Consider the following 22,463-nt stretch of genomic DNA (forward strand, 5'->3'; position numbering starts at 1 on the left):
CTGACTCTGCGTGCAAGGAACGCAAGAGAAATTACACAATTTCACCTGGTTAATATTGCCTGCTAACCTGGATTTCTTTTAGCTAAATATGCAGGTTTAAAAATATATACTTGTGTATTGATTTTAAGAAAGGCATTGATGTTTATGGTTAAGTACACATTGGAGCAATGACAGTCATTGATTGATTGTTTTTTATAAGATAAGTTTAATGCTAGCTAGCAACTTACCTTAGCTTACTGCATTCGCTAACAGGCAGGCTCCTCGTGGAGTGCAATGTAATCAGGTGTTAGAGCATTGGACTAGTTAACTGTAAGGTTGCAAGATTGGTTCCCCCGAGCTGACAAGGTTAAAAATCTCAGGGGCAGAACGTTCCTAGGCCGTCATTGAAAATAAGAATGTGTTCTTAACTGACTTGCCTAGTTAAATAAAGATTAAATAAAGGTAAAAAGAAAAAAAAGAAATCGGCGCCCAAAAATACCAATTTCCGATTGTTATAAACTTGAAATCGGCCCCGATTTAATCGGTCGACCTCTTTGGACCATTCTAGTTTGTTGGTGATGTAGACACCAAGGAACTTGAAGCTTTCAACCTGCTCCACTACAGCCCCGTCGATGAGAATGGGGGCGTGCTCGGTGCTCCTTTTCCTGTAGTCCACAATCTCCTTTGTCTTTATTGCGTTGAGGGATAGGTTGTTATTCTGGCACCACCCGGCCAGTTCTCTGACCTCTAATAGGCTGTCTCGTCATTGTCAGTGTTCAGGCCTACTACTGTTGTGTCGTCTGCAAACTTAATGATGGTGTTGGTTGTGCCTGGCCATGCAGTCATGGGTGAACAGGGAGTACAGGAGTGGACTGAGCTCCCACCCCTGAGGGACTTCAGTGTTGAGGATCAGTGTGGCAGATGTGTTGTTACCTACCCTTACCACCTGCGGGGTGGCCCGTCAGGAAGTCCAGGATCCAGTTGCAGAGGGAGGTGCTTAGTCCCAGGATCCTTCGCTTAGTGATGAGCTTTGAGGGCACTGTTGTTGAACACTGAGCTATAGTCAATGAATAGCATTCTCACGGAGGTGTTCCTTTTGTCCAGGTGGGAAAGGGCAGTGTGGCGTGCATCATCTCTGGATCTGTTTGAGCGGTATGCAAATTGGAGTAGGTCTAGGGTTTCTGGGATAATGGTGTTATTGTGAGCCAGCCTTTCAAAGTATTTCATGGCTACAGATGTCAGTGCTACGGGTTGGTGGTCGTTTAGGCAGGTTACCTTTGTGTTCTTGGGCACAGGGACTATGGTGGTCTGCTTGAAACATGTTTGTATTAGACTCGGACAGGGAGAGTTTGAAAATGTCAGTGAAGACACTTGGCAGTTGGTCAGCGCATGCTCGTACTACACGTCCTGGTAATCCGTCTGTCCCTGCGGCCTTGGGAATTTTGATCTGTTTAAAGGTCTTACTCACATATGCTGCGAAGAGCGTGACCACACAGTCATCCGGGACAGCTGATGCTCTCATGCATGTTTCGGTGTTACTTGCCTCAACGTGATTTTAGCTCATCTGGTAGGCTTGTCACTGGGCAGCTTGTGGCTGTGCTTCCCTTTGTAGTCTGTAATAGTTTGCAGCCACATCCGACGAGCGCCGGTGTAGTACGATTCAATCTTAGGCCTGTATTGGTGCTTTGCCTGTTTGATGGTTCGTCTGTCATAGCGCGATTTCTTATAAGCTTCCGTGTTAGACCCGCTCCTTGAAGGTGGCAGCTCTACCCTTTAGCTCAGTGAGGATGTTGCCTGTAATCCATAGGTTATGGTTGGTATGTACGTACAGTTACTGTGGGAACGATGTCCTCGACGCCAGTGACTGACGTGGTGTACTCCTCAATGCCATCTGACGAATCCTGGAATGTATTCCAGTCTGTGCTAGCAAACACTGGTGCTTCCTGCTTTAGTTTTTGCTTGTAATCAGGAGGATGGAATTATGGTCAGATTTGCCAAATGGGGGGTGAGGGAGAGCTTTGTTTGTGTGGTGTAAAGGTGGTCTCGGGTTCATTTTTTTCACCCCCTCTGCTTGCACATTTAACATGCTGATAGAAATTAGGTCAAACGGACTTAAGTTTCCCTGCATTCAAGTCCCCGGCCACTAGGAATGACTGTCCTTTGGGTGGGCGTTTCCCTGTTTGCTTATTTTGTTATACTGTTGACTGAGTGCGATCTTAGTCCCAGCATCCGTCTGTGGTAGTAAATAAACAGCCGCAAAAAATATAGAAACTCTTGGCAAATAGTGTGATCTACAGCTTATCATGAGATGCTCTACTTCAGGCTAGCGATATTTGTATAATAGCACCAGCTATTTACAAATATACACAGCCCCCCCCCCCTCTTCTCTCTGGAGTGTGCTGTTCTATCTTGCCGGTGCAGCGTATATCCCGCCAGCTGAATGTTATCCATGTTGTCATTCAGCCACAATTCGGTGAAACATAAGATATTACAGTTTGATGTCCCGTTGGTAGGCTGTTCGTGATCGTACCTCATCCAATGATTGTACATTGGCAAGTAATATTGATGGTAAAGGCAGATTTCCCACTCGCCGTCCGTTGATCCTTACATGGCACCCCGCCCTGTGTCCTCTATACCTGCGTCTCTTTCTCCTGCCAATGATGGATTTCGGCCTTGTCGGGTGTCTGAAGTACATCCTGTGCATCCTGCTTGTTGAAGAGAATCTTTGTCTAATCTGAGGTGAGTGATCGCTGTCCTGATATGTTTCTGCCACCGTATCCACAGTAAAAAAAAAAAACACATTAGACAACGGCTGCCATCTTCCTGCGCCATCAGTTCACAATATTCTGAGATTAGTGACCTTTATGTCTTTTGCACTCAGCATTACCAAATATGTTTTTTTTTTTTTTTCAATTCAGTGCAGAAAGGACTGGGTATCTTAAGCCGTGGCCAAAAGTTGAGACACAAATATTAACTTCCCCAAAGTTTGCTGCTTCAGTGTCTTTAGATATTTTTGGCAGATGTTACTATGGAATACTGAAGTGTAATTACAAGCATTTCATAAGTGTCAAAGGCTTTTATTGACAATTACATGAAGGTGATGCAAAGAGTCAATATTTGCAGTGTTGACCCTTTTTCAAGACCTCTGAAATGTGTCCTGGCATGCTGTCAATTAACTTCTGGGCCACATCCTGAGTGATGGCAGCCCATTCTTGCATAATCAATGCTTGGAGTTTGTCAGAATTTGTGGGTTGTTTGTCCACCCACCTCTTGAGGATTGACCAAGTTCTCAATGGGATTAAGGTCTGGGGAGTTTCCTGGCCATGGACCCAAAATATCGATGTTTTGTTCCCTGAGCCACTTATCACTTTTGCCTTATGGCAAGGTGCTCATCATGGTGGAAAAGGCATTGTTCATCACCAAACTGTTCCTGGATGGTTGGGAAAAGTTCCGCTCGGAGGGTGTGTTGGTACCATTCTTTATTCATGGCTGTGTTCTTAGGCAAAATTGTGAGTGAGCCCACTCCTTGGCTGAGAAGCAACCCCACACATGAATGGTCTCAGGATGCTTTACTGTTGGCATGACACAGGACTGATGGTAGCGCTCACCTTGTCTTCTCCGGACAAGCTTTTTTCCGGATGCCCCAAACAATCGGAAAGGGGATTCATCAGAGAAAATGACTTTACCCCAGTCCTCAGCAGTCCAATCCCTGTACGTTTTGCAGAACATTAGTCTGTCCCTGATGTTTTTCCTGGAGAGAAGTGGCTTCTTTGCTGCCTTTGACACCAGGCCATCCAAGTCTTCGCCTCACTGTGCGTGCAGATGTACTCACACCTGCGTGCTGCCATTCCTGAGCAAGCTCTGTACTGGTGGTGCCCCGATCCCACAGCTGACTCAACTTTAGGAGACTGTCTGCGCACTTGCTGGACTTTCTTGGGTGTCCTGAAGCCTTCACAACAATTGAACCGCTCTCCCTGAAGTTCTTGATGATCGGATAAATGGTTGATTTAGGTCTTACTGGCAGCAATATCCTTGCCTGTGAAGCCCTTTTTGTGTAAAGCAATGATAACGGCACGTGTTTCCTTGCAGGTAACGATGGTTGAGAGGAAGAACAATGATTCCAAGCAGCACCCTCCTTTTGAAGCTTCCAGTCTGTTATTCGAACTCAATCAGCATGACAGTGATCTCCAGCCTTGTCCTCGTCAACACTCACACCTGTAACTTCTTGCGGATCAGTGGGACGCTAGAGTGAAATTGCAGAGTGCCAAATTAAATTACAATAAATATGAAACTTTCATGAAATCATAAGTGCAATACATCAAAATAAAGCTTAACTTGTTAATCCAGCCGCTGTGTCAGATTTCAAAAAGGCTTTACGGCGAAGCAAACCATGCGATTATCTGAGGACAGCGCCCAGCACACAAATGCATAACAAATCATTTTCAACCAGGGAGTTGCGACAGTCAGAAATAGCAATATAATATATGCCTTACCTTTTGAAGATCTTCTGTTGGCACTCAAAGGTCCCAGTTACATTACAAATGGTTCTTTTGTTTGATAATGTCCTTTTATTTTATATCCATAACTCAGTTTAGCTGGTGCGCTTCAGTCAATAATCCACTTGGTTTCCCTCCTTCAAAATGAATCCCAAACATTACCAATAAACTTATCCAAACAAGTCAATCAACATTTATAATCAAACATTAGGTACCCTAATATGCAAATAAACGATACAATTTAAGACAGAATCGTTGTCTTTACCGGAGAAAAATACCAAAAAACACGCTTTCATTCACGTGCTTTGAAACACTACAGCCAAAATGGGAGTCACCTAAAACTCCAATTTCTGGCTAATTTTTCCAAAAACCAGCCCAAAACTCTAAAGACACATCTAGTGGAAGCCCTAGGAACTGCAATCGGGCACGATTTCGCCCTGTTATAAAAGTGCCAGCCATTAATCAGTGGTAGGATGAGAATTCTGGGGGGGGTGGTTTGTCCTTTTCAGTTCTGTTATACTCGCAGACATTATTTTAACAGTTTTTTAGAAACTAGAGTTTTCTATCCAAATCTACCAATTATATGCATATCCTAGCTTCTGGGCCTGAGTAGCAGGCAGTTTACTTTCGGCATGCTTTTCATCCGGATGTCAAAATACTGCCCCCTATCCCAAAGAAGTTAACGAGAGAATCACTGACATGTCAGCTGGTCCTTTTTTGGCAGGGCTGAAATGCAGTGGAAATGTATTTTGGGGGATTCAGTTCATTTGCATGGCAAAGAGGGACTTTGCAATTCATCTGATCACTCTTCATAACATTCTGGAGTATATGCAAATTGCCATCATACAAACTGAGGCAGCAGACTTTGAAAATTAATATTTGTGTTGTTCAACTTTTGGCCATGACCTATATGGGCAATTCCATGGTAAGAGTGATGCTGAGACTCCTGATTTGTCACTTTAAAATGTATGTCAGACAACCACTGATTAGTGGACATTGTTAAAAGGAATCGAGTTGTATGGTTTAACTTTTCACTCAATGGTTTTGGTTTGACATCCATCACTCTGTTGCTGTGATGCCCGAATGCAAACAAGAAAACAACGTGATTTGGTGAATCATAGTGTAGCAATAGGGTTAGTTTGAGTTGTGTGGTAAAGGGAGTAGGCATATCTTCAGAAACATGATACACGTGTATAGAATAGCTAGCCTAGATCTTCAGCTTCAAACACTCACCAGAAAGAAATATACAAATGCATGAAAAGCAAATTGTGTTATAACCAACCACAACATGAAATAAGTGCCTGACATCCAAGGGGACTTTTTTCTTTTTTTCCCTCATTACTTTCTCTGCTCACTAGAACATCCCTGAGGCTATGGACATGAGCTAGGCCTAGCTACCTCTTCAGCTGTGGATGATTAGCTGCCTAGCATGCAGTGTATCCCCCTGTCTGTTCTGTCTCCATCGATTGGAAGTCTAATCTCTAGTTTGAGCCAGTCTTCCTGCTGTTCACTAGATGTTGCTAATATCACAGGGAGGTGTGTGTGTGTGTGTGGGGGGGGGTGTATTGCGGAGACAGTCATTAGGATGCTGCTCACATTGACACGGGACAGTGACATTATGTCATGTAGCCTAAGCCAAGGAGTAGGTACCTAGGTAAGGAAACCAACCAATGCGCTGATTGCCCAGCCATTGTTGCAGTATTGGCTGGCTGTCAGGGCATGTGATGCGTGAGCCGCCAGCACTACAAGGTCAATGTTCCAGGAAAGGTTTTTGCAAATTCTCTACTCGTTCTGTGTGTAACTCCATCCATGCTGATGTCCGTGTAATTCCTCCTCTCCCAACCTCGCATCCGCCACTCTCCATAGTGCTGCTTTCATTTCACCATAACACTATGCTGTCCATCAATTTCCTGTGAATGTAATTGTGCTCTTTGTAAGTTTTCACTCTCATCTTCTCAACAATATGCGCCATGCACACCCACTCTAAGGCCGTAAATGAGCCTGGAGAAATGTGATCGTGTGGGAGAGAAATCATCACCAGCCTTTCCTACATTTCTAAAGGGTCTAATGTTAATGTAGTTGTGAAATAAGCCTGCTCTGCCTCAGCAGCTGAAGGCAGCTCTTGAACTGACTCATTCTCACACTCAATCGTCAATATCAGTTCTGTCCCTTGTCTTAACTAATACTTTTTTTGCATACAGTTATTGTGAAGTGCTCAAAGCAACGTGTGTGTGTGTCCCTCGGGACGGTTGAGCAAATGTAGGCTAACGTGATTAGCATGAGGTTGTAAGCAAACAATACTTCCCAGGACATAGACGCGTCTGATATGGGCAGAAAGCTTAAATTCTTGTTTAATCTGCACTGTCCAATTTACAGTGAAATGATACCATGCTTTTGTTTGAGGAGCGTTTATGAACTTGAAAGTTTATATTAATAAACCACTTGGGTGGTCTTGATACATTTTGAACAGATATGCAATGGATCATTGGGTCAGTCTAAAATGTTGCACATGCACTGCTGCTAGTGGCCAAAATCTAAATTGTCTGGGCTGGATAATACATTATGGCCTTTCTCTTGCATTTCAAAGATGATGGTACAAAAAAAATGCAATTTTTACCCTTTGTATTTTTACCAGATCTAATGTGTTATTCTCCTACATTTAATTTCACATTTCCACAAACTTCAAAGTGTTTCCTTTTCAAATGGCTTCTAGAATATCCATATCCTTGCTTCAAGTCCTGAGGTACAGGCAGTTAGATTTGGGTATGTCATTTTAGGTGAAAATTGGGAAAAAAAGGGTCTGATCCGTAAGAGGTTTAAGGTAAAATATTTAAACTCCAACTATTGATTTTCATATTCACATATGTTGTACCTTAGACCCTATTTTACATAATCTAATGTGTTTGTGCCCACCATTGAGACCCTCAGTCACACACAATGAGATGACTCGGTCTTTGTATGTGGTCAGCATCAGGTGACACATAGGGTTTTGTCTTGCACATGAGGTGTCAACCATCTCATATCACAAAAATGACCATTCTTCTGCACTGAAGCATCCAATGTGTGAGTTATGAATGAGAGTAGGCCTCTGAAATAATAGTGAATTAATTATTAATTAATAAAATAGTATCTATCATCTCTGTCTGCAGGTGTGCCTGGTGTCTGTGCTGCAGGCGGCGGTGAAGGTCTCTCCTCTGATAGAGAAGGTCAGCGACCACAAGGACTTAAAGAAACTCCTGAGGACCCGAACTAATGTCCTGGTGCTCTACACTAAGTCAGGTGGGTTAGAACCAATGTCCTGGTGCTGTACACTAAGTCAGTCCTGTCAGGTGAGTTAGTGGGCATACTTTAGGCCTTTGTAGACTCAAAAAAAAAAGGCTTTGTACTCATAAAGCCTCTCAGAATAGGAGTGCTGATTTAGGATCAGCTCCATGTAATCTTATTCATTATGATCTAGGCTACAGTGATCCTAGATCAGCACTACTCTGAGATGCTTTGTGAATATGGTCCCCAAGCTGCATTTTTCGGTGTAAATGACTTAAAGTATGATCTTATCTGTAGTGTTCTCTTATCTCTGACAATCCGTCACTTACAATGGTAAATGAATGACATTGGCAGGGCAGTGGTTATGCATCACACTGCTTGTTTATAATGACCTGCAGCTTATCTTGTTCTCTTCTATTCCCTGGGTTTGGAAGTGCTACATAGAACAGTGTACTGAACAGAAAGACACCCCAAAAGCTCAATGTGATCAAATGAAGCCATGAAACTACATTCACTGACAGCCATTAGGGAAATCACCCTCTCTTGCATTTAATTACATCTTCATTAGCATATTTCAGGCCAGAAGAAAGTGCAGTGTGCGTACAGTACGTGCTGCTCTATGCTGATGTTCATAAACAACCTACGTCTCAAGGCCCCACCGCTCCCATGAATTTTGTGTGTCGTGTGTGTACGGCTCCACTCCAAATCTATTTGCTTCATCATTCAGCCAGTGTTAGGTCATTGGATAAGACTTGCACGTATCGAACGTCCCCCTGGGATAGATTGCTTGCCGTTGCGTTCTGGCATTCTCCGACGGTTTAGGAATGTTTACTCACTTCATTTCCTGCTGTCGGATCTTCTCCCTGACCGCCACTGGCGCATTACTTGGTTCCTTCACAAGAGGGGCCCAAAAAGCTCCAGAAGTATCTGTGACAGACAATAAGTGTTCTCGTGCTTCCCATCTGCCCATCAACTTTTCTGAGACCCCACCACCAACTTGAGGAAAAGTCTCTCCAGTAACTTGAATCTGCAAGCAATTTGAACTCAACATATATGGTGATCTCTAACATCAATGCCCAACGTTTGTATTACCACCAACCAACCTGGTGTGATTCAGGACCTCCAGAGGACCATGGCAATGCCCCAAAATAGAGGTGTCCAACACTACAAGTGTTGGGGTTGTAAAATGTATGTTTTGTCTCTGAATCCACATTGTATCTCAAAGGACATTGTAATGTTGTAATGCATTTTATTATTTGATGGTTTCTCACTAGGCCTTGGACTATGATGTGTTTTATGATTTTTTTTTTTTTTATATAACATGGTGGAAGTAGTTTAGTGAGGACTCTGTTAGGTAATGTGTAGACCGTGTGAATCGTAGATTATGCTCTCCCAGAGACTAGGTCTATTAAGTAACACTAGGGTAATGTTCATGGATACAGTACCCTTGTGATGTATGAGTTCACAGTCCATGTTTTTAGTGTTATGACCTCTGACTCCAACCTTCATTGAATTCTAACTAGGGTTTCAAAATTCCAGAAACTTTCCCAGGTTTTCCATTAACCCTGGTTGGAAGTTTCCCGGATTCTGTAAGGAATGGGCAGGAAATCCGGAATCCTACAACCATGATTTTGAGAGAAAGTTAGAACAGAATTGCAAACCTAATTATAACCTGTTTACTGTGTATTATAAGGTGACCTGAGTAGTAAAACTGAATTGTGTGGTTGTGAAATATATAACTCCACCCCTCTTATCGTGTGTGTAAACAGCTACCTCCGGGGACTCTAAGTTCAAGCTGCTATCTGACGTGGCCCAGGTCATCAAAGGACAGGGCACCATCGCCTGGGTCAACTGTGGGTAAGTACAAGATTGGTTGATGGAATAGCATGCATTAATACATTAGTCAATGTGTCACACGTTATATAGTAGTGATGCACCGATATCTGATATTTTCCTTGCCAAGAAAATCAAATTTTTTTTTTTTTTTTTTTTTTTTAATTGCAGCCTTAAGCATTCTTGTACAGTTATAGATAACACATACACACGGATGTAGCTGTCTAATGCACTGCATCTCAGTGCAAGACGTTACTACAGTCCCTGGTTCAAATCCAGGCTGTATAACATCCGGTCGTGATTGGGAGTCCCATATGGTGGCGCACAATTGGCCCAGCATCGTCCGGGTTTGGCCGGGGTAGGCCGTCATTGTACATAAGAATTTGTTAACTGACTTGCCTAGTTAAATAAAGGTTACACAACACACTGACAAGTTATTTTGTTGGCATTTATGTATGTCCCCATTACCAGTAAAACATAATCAAAACCTATTTCTTTCACTAACTTGCTGTGCTGTTACGTTGTTCAGTCTCAGCCAGAATTTCATCATACATGTCAAGCAGTGAAGTTTCAGCTCTGCCTGTCCTTGGCCTTTTCCTCTGTGTTCACTGTCCGTTTCCATCTTGTCCAGCTGTGTATGTAACATTTCAAGTTAACCCTGTTTCTTGTCTGCATTGACGTATCGGTCCTTGTACATAGCATCGAGCATGGTGGCGACGCAGTAAAGAGAATGCAACCGAATCGCTTGTTCACAGCCTGTCGGCAGTTTTGTTAAGCAGGCGTTTCAATGCCATGACAGAGGGTATCACGTCTGCTGCAGGTGCAGTTGATGAGCTTATTTCTCACTTCAGTTGTTCGAATGGAGCTAGCTAGTGTGCATGTTTTAAAACGTGTTCTGAAATGCCATTGAAATGACAACCAGCACATTCATGAGCATGCAATACGACTTTGCACAGTGGGACTTTGTACTGAGGAGACTCGGCATGCTCATGGGGCTGATATCACTGGTCCAAATGTCAGTTGTGAAGCTAATAGCAGTGACACCAAAAAAAGTGGATTTATTTATTTAGCAGTGATGCTATTGTTTAACTCCGGTAGGGCAACATCTGAAAAATAGCGCACTTGGTAGTGTGTACCAGTGCTCGACGAGTCGGCGAAAGCCAACATCACCCACGACAGCGAATGGTTGATTGTCAAGGGCAATGAATTCCATTATCTTGGCCTTAATGGATTTTGCCTTTGAGTTGTCTCGCTGAAGTGTTCTTACTTTTTCAAATGACTGCTCGACTTGTTGACTGCTCGATCCACACAGCAGACATTGTGGGCTAGGTTAGGAATGCTGTGTAGTGCTAAATTTTACGTGACGTCATGTACCTACATTATCGGTATGAATCTCAGCTTTGACATCGGCGTTAAACTAGACATCGGGCCAATGCCGATGTTGGCATTTTTAGCTAATATCGTTCGAGTCTAAGTTCACTGATATATCGTGAATCCCTAGTATATAGCTTCTAAGAGATTTCCAAGAAGCGTTTTAGGTTAGGAAAAATGTCCATGTCCCATTATGCTTCTGAATAACATTTTAGGTTAGAAAAATGTTGAGTCATTCCTCCCAGCTCCGATGTATAGCTATAGGAATGAAGCCGTAAAACCCTCTTTATATGGCTGCCTTGTAATAGCACAGTGAGACAGGCCTGGACTAAGTAATCGATAGCAGCTATTGAAGCCTAGGCCAGCTGAATGCGCTCGTATCATCTCTTTCTACCTATGCCATCTCATCTCTCCCTGGCATATCCTCCTGAAGTCACAGTGGAGATTGGAGAATAGTTATGCTCATTAAAATAGGGAGTCTCTTTCTCCATATCCTCATTCTGCTGAGGGCTCTGGCAGATAGCAATAAGGAAACTGCTTTTCAGACCCTACATTTGTGTGTGTTGTCTGTATGAGTATGAATGAGTTATAGGCACTGTTCAGAACACGCTTTCCCGTCCCTGTCTTCCTGAAGCCCATGCAATAGACCTGTCAGGTCTGGGCAGATTAACCATTTGAAACTAAGTCTCTGAAAGTGTTCATACTGGGAGGATCCACCACGTTCCCAAGACACACACTAGAAGAATTGTTTTCCTTAAACATTTCTTTCACTTTCCCCCCTGCGTGATCTGACCTCTACCCTACATGATTTCCTTCCATTTTATGTTCCCGTTTTTATTTTTATACCTGTCAACCTCAACTACTTGAGCCATTTTTGTTGCTCGGGTGAAAAGTCTTCAAACAGAACTACAAAAGAATAAAGATCACCCCTCTGACACCTACCACTTAAAGCATCCCTCAAAGTTTCTCTCTAACCTGTCCAAGATGGATGATGAATAAGGAAAAGTGTCTAAGAACATTGTAGCCTGGTCAGCTGTTTTATATAGACCTAGAAATATTTACAAGTAGAGATTTTTTTTTCTTCTTTTCCCTGCAGTAAATCTACTGTCAACCCTCTTTCTCCACCGTATGCCTTAATACTGAAGGGTGTGGTGCCTGAGGCTGGTCTAATGGTTAACACTGCCGCCTGCAGCACATACTGTATACAGTATATTACCTTCAGCGAGGGTACGAATCCTGCCCACTACTCTCTGTATCTCCCTCTCTCCCCATTCATCTCAACCATCAGTCCACTCTCCAAAAAATCTAAAATACTGAAAGGTGTGAAATCTCCTGAAGATCCGCAGAAATTACTGTACATATACCTGTGCCAGAGACCCTTTTCGGGGCCTTAGATGACATGCTTCTTTGCTGCTGTTCAGTCACATAGGTGATGCAGTGCCAGCTGCTAGCTTAGCATTGTGAGTCTGGCGACTGGCTATGGTTTTCCCATATTCTCCAGTTCTCCACTGGACCAGGTCCAAAACAAAGCTTAGCTGAGCGCTTGGACAGGAAGAGAGACCTCACGAGTGTCAGTATGAGAATGGTGGTCCATGCCAACAGAGGGATGAAAGCCCAGGATGACACACTCCGCTCTAGCGACTCATTTTGGTGGGCCATGCGCCTGCAGGCTGACTTCAATCATCAGTTGGACGGTGTTTCCTCCGGCACATTGGTGCAGCTGGCTTCCGGGTTAAGCGGGCGGGTGTCAAGAAGCGGTTTGGTGGGTCATGTTTCAGGGACGCATGATTCGACCTTCGCCTCTCCCGAGCCCGGTGGGGAGTTACAGCAATGAGACAATATCGTAATTGGAAATCACAAAATTGGGGAGAAAAATAAAGTATAATTTAAAAAGCCCTTTGTTTCAACCCATCGGCGTCGTCACAGCAATCAGATTGACTCACTGACCAATCAAAACCCCCAGCTGGTGGGAAAGATTTGGCGAAGCTCAGCAGGTCCACCCACAGCCAGGAATCCAGGACTCATGCCATGTCACTCACTGATAATGGTGATGTAGATGTAGTGTAGAGCGGCATAAGTAAAGCCTCCCCTAACCTGGACAACGCTGGGCCAATTGTGCTCCGCCCTATGGGACTCCTGATCACGGTTGGTTGTGACACAGCATGGTATCGAACCTAGGTCTGTAGTGACGCCTCAACTGAGGCAAACTAGTCACCTTTCTGTAAAATGTGATGTTCTGAATCCAAAATAGGTGACCTATGTGATTCGTATAGATCTGATGAGAAGTTTGGGTGGGTGGGCTTGGGATCACTACTGGCTGTAAGCGAACGAGTGATGCTTGTTTGGAAAAATACTGGCTGTATCCAAGGCTCAGCCAATCATTCACATAACAGAATGCAGCACACAACTGAAGAGAAGTGACAACCAATTTGCTAGTTACAGCATCTGCACCAGATCTGGAAAGACTGGCTATGGTTTTCCCACCTTCTCCAATGGACCAGGTCCAAAACAAAGCTTAGCTGAGCGCTTGGACAGGGAGAGAGACCTCACGAGTGTCAGTATGAGAACGGTAGCCCGTGCCAACAGGGATGAAAGCCCATGATGACACACTCACCAGATGACAGGACCTGAGAGAGAGTGGAGAGGCAGTTTGCCAGTTACAGCAGCGCGTCCCCTGAACGGTAATGAAGAGGTAGGTGAGAAGCCTAAAAGAAAAAATCACACCTGATTTCAAAAAGGCTTTACGACGAAAGCACACCATCTGATTATGTTAGGTCAGCGCCTAGTCACAGAAACACAGCCATTTTCCAGCCAAAGAGATGAGTCACAAAAAGCAGAAATAGAGAAATTAATCACTAACCTTTGATCTTCATCAGATGGCACTCATAGGACGTCACGTTACACAATACATGTATGTTTTGTTCGGTAAAGTTCATATTTGTATCCAAAAATTTGTTTACATTGGCGCGTTATGTTCAGTAATGTTTTGCCTCCAAAACATCCGGTGGTTTTGCAGAGAGCCACATCAATTTACAGGAATACTCATCATAAATGTTGATGAAAATACAAGCGTTATGCATGGAATTAAAGATATACTTATCCTTAATGCAACCGCTGTGTCAGATTTCAAAAGCTTTATGGCAAAAGCACACCATGCAATAATCTGAGTACAGCACTCAGGCACCAAAACAAGCCACACAGATACAAGCCACACAGATACCCGCCATGTTGTGGAGTCAACAAAAGTCAGAAATGGCATTATAAATATTCACTTACCTTTGATCTTCATCAGAATGCACTCCCAGGAATCCCAGTTCCACAAATGTTTGTTGTTCGATAAAGTCCATTTCTGTCCAAATACCACCTTTTCGTTCGTGAGCACTAAGTCCAGACAAAGTCAAAAGTTCTATTACAGTTTGTAGAAACATGTCAAACGATGTATAGAATCAATCTTTAGGATGTTTTTATCATAAATCTTCAATGTTTCAACCGGACAATTCCTTTGTCTTTAGAAATGAAAAGGAACAGAGCTCGCTCTCACGGCCGCACGCCTGACTTAGCTCATGGCATTCTGCCAGACCCCTTAGTCAAACAGCTCTTATTCGCTCCCCTTTCACAGTAGAAGCCTGAAACAAGGTTCTAAAGACTGTTGACATCTAGCCTTAGGAAGTGCAATCAGACCAAATTTACACTATCTTAGGCAAAGACTTAACCTACAAACCTCAGATGTCCCACTTCCTGTTTGGATTATCTCAGGTTTTTGCCTGCCATAAGTTCTGTTATGCTCAGACATCATTCAAACAGTTTTAGAAACTTCAGAGTTTTCTATCCAAATCTACTAATAATGGGTGTGAAAATTAGCTGGCTAATAAAGTCAGACAGCTAATGTTAGTTCATCTGACATTCTAATATTAATAACCTAACCAATTCGCTATAATAACTGTTATACGTCTCCTTGCCTTTCCCCAAGTTATAAAGTGTTAGTTGCTTACTGGACCCTGGCAATCTGTGTGAAATGTTAGTTCGTTAGCTAGTAAACTAGTTACCTACAAATTTTTTCCCTCTACAGTATGTGGTTATTTTTCAAAATGAGAGAATTGGGTGAAAATGAGGCGTTGCTTGTTAATCTTAAGTATCGGACCCTTTTTTTTCTCAATTTTTGCCTAAAATGACATGCCCAAATCTATCTGCCTGTAGCTCAGGACCTGAAGCAAGGATATGCATATTCTAGATCACAATTCCACAACCGTCAAAATGTTAAATTAATGTAGGAGAATAACACAGAGCTGGTAAAAGATAATACAAAGGGAGAAAAAATGAGTTTTTTTTTTTAAATCTTTGAAATGCAATATTCAAGGCACAAATGCATGGCAATATTTAGATTTTGGCCACTAGATGGCAGCAGTGTGTGTGCAACAACTTAGACTGATCCAATGAAACATTGCATTTCTTTTCAAAATGTTCTATCAAGAGTGCCTAATTGGTTTTAGGGTCTCCTGCTCCAGCTCTGCTACATTTTCAAGTTCGTACTGTGCACTCTCCTCAAACAATATCATGGTATTCTTTCACCTTGCTAGCTACTGTAAATTGGACAGTGCAGTTAGATTAACAAGAATCTAAGCTTTCTGCCCATATCAGATATGGTTATGTCAAATTTTCTTGGTACTTAAAACATCATGCTAATCCCATTAGCGCATGTTAGCTCAACTGTCCCTTGGGGGGGACACCGATAAAGTGGAATCAGGGATCAAGTGTAGCTGGGCCTGGCTTGAGCTGGATGCCACTATATAGTGGGGGTGAAAGGAACATCATATACTTTCCCTCTTTCTCACTTTTTCAATACACTGGATTAAAAGGGGTATGCCAGGTGTATTCTCTGCATGAATGAGATCAATTATGCCGCCACCAAAGGGTATCATGCTCTGCTGGCACATTGTTCACTTTCTGCCTGTGGCTGTCTGTTCTACAATGTAATAATATGCAGTGTAGCCCAAAGATGTGTTGAACTTGACAGTAACATGTGAGGGGGGATTATGACATGTTTTACTCTGAAAGTTATTTTTGCACACCTGTGGACTTGATCGACATCTACTATAGTGGCCACTATAATAGAGCAAAATAGAATGCCTGTTTTGTTACATCCTATTTTTACTTTTGATGTTTTTTCCCAAGTGCAGTATTTAGGTGTGTGTGTGTGGTCTGTTTATTAAGGATGTCATGGCTAACTTCAATATTAGTGTTTTTTTTCTCAAGATTTTAGTGTCATTTGAAGTAAAGTCTAGGCAACAAATAACATTGGATTGCTTTCTTTACTTTTTTTTTTGTTAGCTTTGAGTTAGGTTCACATTAACCACTATTTTATACTCAGACTGATCATGTATATCATTTTTGTTGTTTAATTAGTTAAAACGTGCATTTCCCCCTAGCAGGGATTTTTTTTACGTGCTTCTGTTTTGCTCTGAGGTTGGGACCCCTAGCTCACCAACACTACCTCACTCAGAAATGCAGTACTTGGTGACCTCCTGTAGCATTGTTTGCACAGAGGTGGGAAATGGTCTACATTACACCACTTGAGATTTAATGTCCAATCTCTCTTATCCAAAGGACATTATATAATATTGTCCCAAATGGCTCCCTATGTAGTGCATTACTTTGCACCTGGGCCCTGGTCAAAAGTAGGTCACTATAGGGAATAGGGTGCCATTTCATCATTACACTTGGTGTGTGTCCCAAGTCTACCATTGCCACCTGACAGAGACAAATACCCTTCTTCCTCCTGCTCCAGCTCTGCATTGAGACAATTTCTCCTGGCAGACAATGGGCTCTCTGCCACATATGTATCACTAATAATGGTGTCTCTTTTTATCTTAAAGGACAGAGCGCTGGATATATTTTGCTGATGGGGGGCCTGTGCTGTCAGAGTTGCAATTTAATTCCATCTCTTCCATTAGCTTAGGGCATAGCTCTGCTCTAGGTAGATGGCCAGTCTCTCTGTCGCTCTGTGTACTTATGTAATTCATTTCCATGCTCATTGTCAGTGGAGAGAAGGGGAGTTATTGTCAAGAGAGACCTGTGCTTGCTTTGTGAATGTGTGGGTGGCTGGATGTATAGGAAGAGTGTGTGCGCATTTCTCTGAAGATGGTACCTCTTCAATTACAAAAGTGAGGCTCAATGTACTTATGTAGATTTGTGTTTACATACACCAGTCTAATCAACCTCCTCTCCATAGATCAGTGTGTCTGTATATTAGAGCCCGACCGATATATCAGTTCACCGACATGAGTTTGTTGACAGAATTATTTTTTATGTTAAATGACGAGTAATGTCTTTGCAGAAATCTTATTACCAAGTCTCGATGCTGTGAATATTAATTCCACATATCCCTTTGGAACCTCAGCTATTGTTGTCGTTAACATTTCTATCATTCTCTCTCATTCTCTCTTCTCTCTCCTGTCTCTCAGGGATTCAGAGGGTCGTAAACTGTGTAAGAAAGTGAAGGTAGATCCCAGCTCAAAAAGTGGTGGAGCAGAACTCCTGCATTATAAGTGAGTATCTCAACGGTAACATGTACCTCATTGTTTTACTGTATGTCCAGGGGCTTGTGTCGCAGAGAAGTGATTCCACCTGTCAGAAGAGAATGACATGTATAAATGTTCTCTAGGGAGTCATGCCATGCTAAACAAAAAGTAATCTACTTCTCGTCCCTGATTGAGCAATGTGCTTGTCTCTTGCAGAGATGGGACATTCCATACAGAATACAACAGGCCTGCTACATACAAGGTAATTACTGACTCACTCATTGTCCCCCAAGGTCTCAATCGTAATAGAATGTATTTATTTCAATGGCGTCTTCCTTAATGAGTCAACAGTACAGTAATTAATATGAAACATTGCAGTTATTCAAGTAACATTTGTTTCCTGGTTAAATGAATGGGGGTTCATTGTCTCCTACTGTTTCTGTATTACCATGGTTCTCTTCCTACATGATGATGCCAATTGGACTGAGTTCTGCTTAGTCAAGACTTGATAATCCAATGGGTTTATGAGTGCTTTATAATCAGGGTGCTGGCATAAGAATATCTGGAGTAATGGAGTGCTCTGCTATGGGGTTGACCTTGATGTCTCTCTGGACTGGCTGGTCCAGCCCATTGGCAGGGAATGAGCCTGTGAGCACATCAAGACTGATGGACATTAAGAAAGCTGTCTTGTCATAATGTAAAGGGTCCCCCCTTTTAAACTCAACATTGATGGTCGTTTGTCAGTCTGGTTGCTCGTCTTGTATTAAAGGTACTGTCTGCACTATTAGGACTGGCCTTTGATAGACATCTATAATCTGAACATGTTAGTAGTAGCCTAGTTGGTCATGATATGTTAAGATGGGGGTAATCTCACTAAGGTATTTATAGAATTCATTCTTCAAAATCAAGGAATATGTTTCATTATTTAACTGCTGTGTCATTGTCAGTATAAGTATGTCTGAACAGAAGAGGAGCAGTGTATTAGTTAGGGGTGAATGTTTCCTGTCCTACCTTCTGTTGTCTCTGGAGGCATATGGCTCTTCATGTTGGTCTGGAAGGCTTATCAAACTCATTATGAACGTGGGGAAATTGCTTACATGGTTTCTTTGCGCTGGATGGATGAACATTGAGATGGTATTAACTTCCATCTGCCATCTATTAGAACTCCTCCTGTTCAGTTTAATATGGAGACTGGGATAAATGATGGAATGTCTTTGTTTAGCACTGTCTAGACTCTAGGGTTAACATCACGTTAATCTGTTACAGTATGCTAAATGTTTAGACTCTCTCTCTCTTTCACGCGCTCCTTCTCTCCAGTCCATGGTGGCGTTTTTAAAAGACCCCACAGGAGCCCCTCTTTGGGAGGAGAACCCAGAAGCTAAAGATGTTGTTCATGTAGAAACTGAGAAAGTAAGTACAGAAACGACACCTTGTCTTACAACAAGGTGCATCTGCATGGTCATGTTTTTACTGGCACGATATGGACATTATTTTCAGTTCAGAACGGGAATGGGTTGAGATGGCAGACCTGGGTTAAAATAGGCATATTTGTATTAAATACTTTTCGATGTATTTTCAAATAGTGTGGCTGAAATCAACTACTTCTATTTGAAAGAATATAAAAAAATCCTTTAAATGGCTTACTATTTGCAAATACCTGTTTCCAAATACATTATTTTAAATACCCCTAGGACAAACAGACCTGGTTTCAAATGCATGGAGTATTTAAATATTTGTGTTTTCAAATGCATGGCAACTTTCCAGGTGTATTTCCAAATACATTCAGATTTTCAAGTACTTGTATTTTCAAATATCAAAATACTTACTTCTAAATGCCTTTTGAAACAATTTGAAAATCCCTAAATAGTATTTGAAGCCAGGTCTCAATTACCATTACATCAACCCACAGACCAATGCCTTAACATCACTTCAAAGTTGTGAGCTGAGAGATTCTGTCCACTCTACCCTCCCACCTTGATGCATCCCAAGCTGACAACACAGATCAATATATGAACAACACATAAAAGTAGACTAGACCAGAAAGCTGCATCTCTGCAGTTCACTTCAGTTGAGTTCAAACACAATCTATTAATGGGGAGTTGGTCTGACTGCAGTCGGCACTCTGACAGCTCTCCAACAACGAGGCTGACGCTCCATCAGAACCCAGCTCTGCGCACAACCCACACGCAAAGGAAAGTTATTTTGATTACTTGAGATCCTATTTTGTACTCATCTACTTGGTGGCGTACCATGCCTGGGGGTGTCAGCAGTTTCTACTGAATGAGAGTTTCAGGAAGTGACGAGGAAGGATGACTAAAGAAGAGGGTGAGCTCTTCTCCTGTTAAGTGAAGACTGATCTCCTTCTCTCTATCAAAGGCATCTATTCCAACACTGTCTACTTCTGATGGTGTATTGATGAGAAAGTTTGTCAGTATTAGTGTTCTTATGATAACTCTTGGCGTTTTTATGTCAGACACGCACAATTTCCGTCTTTAATGAGGGACTCGCGTCATGTCGGAAAACAACGAACTCTTGGTTTTAAAGATGACACAGGTCGCTTTGATTTTAGTGACCCATATGAAGCCACATATGCTGAGGGAAAAGGACAGTTCACATTGTGCACGATGACCTCTGAGATCACTAGTTCTACTATTTCTCACTACTTTTCTCACTCAGTACTTCAGAAAGCTTCTGAAGAGGGAGGAGAGGCCGATCCTCATGATGCTCTACGCCCCATGTGAGTCATCACACACACCTGATTTCACTTATTTACTTCTGATAAGCGCTCCTACCAATGCAGTTTAGAGTAAGGATAAGAGCAAATGGCTCCTATTGGTATATCATATTTTATGACTTGCGTAGAATATACAGTACCAGTCAAAAGTTTGGACACCTGCTCATTCCAGGGTCTTTATTTTTTACTATTTTCTGCATTGTAAAATAGTGTAGACAAATTGAGATCACGCCTATGGAATCATGTAGTAACCAAAATTGTAAAACAAATCAAAATATATTTGAGATTCTTCAAAGTAGCCACCCTTTGCCTTGACAGCTTTGCACACTTGGCATTCTCTCAACCAGCTTCACCTGGAATTATTTTCCAACTGTCTTGAAGGAGTTCCCACATATGCTTTGCACTTGTTGGCTGCTTTTCCGTCACTCTGCGAGCCAACTCATCCCAAACCATCTCAATTGGGTTGAGCTCCGGTGATTGTAGAGGCCAAGTCATCTGATGCAGCACTCCATCATTCTCCTTCTTGGTCAAATAGCCGTTACACATCCTGGAGGTGTGTTGGGTCATTGTTCTTTTGAAAAACAAATGATAGTCCCACTAAGCTCAAACCAGATGGGATGGCATAATGCTGTGGTAGCCATGCTGGTTAAGTGTGTCTTGACTTCTAAATAAATCACCGACAGTGTTTTCAGCAAAGCACCCATCACACCACCTCCATGCTTCACCTCCTACTCAACGTCTTACAAAGACACAGCTGTTGGAACAATCTCAAATTTGGACTCATCAGACCAAAGGACAGATTTCCACTGGTCTAATGTCCATGCCTGTGTTTCTTGGCCCAAGCAAGTCTCTTCTTATTAGTGTCCTTTAGTAGTGGTTTCTTTGCAGCAATTCCACCATGAAGGCCTGTTTCACGCAGTCTCCTCAACAGATGATGTTGATGTGCATGTTGAACTCTGAAGCATTTATTTGAGGCTGGTAACTCTAATGAACTTATCCTCTGCAGCAGAGGTAACACTGGGTCTTCCTTTCCTGTGGTGGTCCTCATGAGAGCCAGTTTCATCATTGAGCTTGATGGTTTTTGGGACTGCACATGAAGAAACTTTCAAAGTTCTTGACATTTTCCAAATTGACTAACCATGTCTGTCGTTTCTCTTTGTTTATTTGATTTGTTCTTACCATAATATGGACTTTGATTTGGTCTTAACAAATAGGGCTATCTTCTGTATACCACCCCTACCTTGTCACAACTCAACTGATTAGCTCAAATGCATCAAAGGAAAGAAATTCCACAAATGAACTTTTAACATCTGTTAATTGAAATGGATTCCAGGTGAATACCTCAAGTTGGTTGAGAGAATTCCAAGAGTGCAAAGCTGTCATCAAGGCAAAGGGTGGCTACTTTCAAGAATCTCAAATATAAAATATATTTTGATTTTAACACTATTTTTGATTACTACATGATTTCATAGTTTTGATATTTTCACTATTCTACAATGTAAAAAAACTAAGAAACCCTGGACTGAGTAGGTGTCAACTTTTTACTGGTACTGTACATCAGTGAACTTCGTCAAGATGAGAAACGAAACTTATATCTTGTCCCAAATGGCACCCTATGCGCTTCATCGGGAATTAGGGTGCCATTTGGGATTTAGTCTTACACTAAGCAGAGTTTGGGGAAGTGATGTGGTGGTAAAGGGAAGTCCCTTAAGGCTCTCTAGGATTTTTCCTTTTCCCTCAGTGCTAGACTCTACCATTGCAGCTTGGCATTGATTTTTATAATCAGGTATTTATTGAATAAAATCGTTCATGAAATGTTCAACCAGGCTCCTTTGGCCAAATTGGAAGCTCTAGATAGTTTTATTTTTAAAGTATAAAAACTATTTCCAACTTTGTCATGAAGATAATCTTAACAATTGTATAAAGGAAAAACACTGGGTCCTTGGAATGAATGGTAATATTGCAGTATTATTTGTATTGCATTGGTGCCATCTTGATAAATCATGCACTACTACAAAGTTATGTTCATATTTATTGGTCCCTTGATAGAATGATGAAATTATCCTTTTATTCAGTATGTTGACTAGCTGACTGAGTGATGAGTCCTTAGAGTGCTTCTGTAATGTCTTCTGTTATTTCTCCTACAGGGTGTGGTGTCTGTAAGAGGATGCAGCCCGTATTTCAACAGGCAGCTACAGAGACCAAGGGTAAATTTGTAAGTAAACTCCTAATTTTCATTGCTTGATAATCTTAATACTTTGTTGCCTG

At 42.1% G+C, this 22,463-nt stretch overlaps 1 protein-coding gene across 1 annotated transcript in view; it reads left to right on the plus strand.

Moving 5' to 3' along the window:
* LOC120058331 (protein disulfide-isomerase A5-like) overlaps positions 1 to 22,463 on the plus strand; it is a 55,456-nt gene that overhangs the window by 5,403 nt on the left and 27,590 nt on the right. Inside the window, exons 2-8 of the mRNA XM_039006915.1 lie at positions 7,625 to 7,754; positions 9,509 to 9,596; positions 17,405 to 17,488; positions 17,678 to 17,723; positions 18,779 to 18,871; positions 20,138 to 20,198; positions 22,343 to 22,410. Coding sequence (XP_038862843.1) covers positions 7,625 to 7,754; positions 9,509 to 9,596; positions 17,405 to 17,488; positions 17,678 to 17,723; positions 18,779 to 18,871; positions 20,138 to 20,198; positions 22,343 to 22,410 — 570 coding nt within the window. The remainder of the gene's footprint in view (positions 1 to 7,624; positions 7,755 to 9,508; positions 9,597 to 17,404; positions 17,489 to 17,677; positions 17,724 to 18,778; positions 18,872 to 20,137; positions 20,199 to 22,342; positions 22,411 to 22,463) is intronic.

The sequence above is a fragment of the Salvelinus namaycush genome, chromosome 13 (genome assembly GCF_016432855.1).
Source record: "Salvelinus namaycush isolate Seneca chromosome 13, SaNama_1.0, whole genome shotgun sequence".
Lineage (NCBI taxonomy): Eukaryota > Metazoa > Chordata > Actinopteri > Salmoniformes > Salmonidae > Salvelinus > Salvelinus namaycush.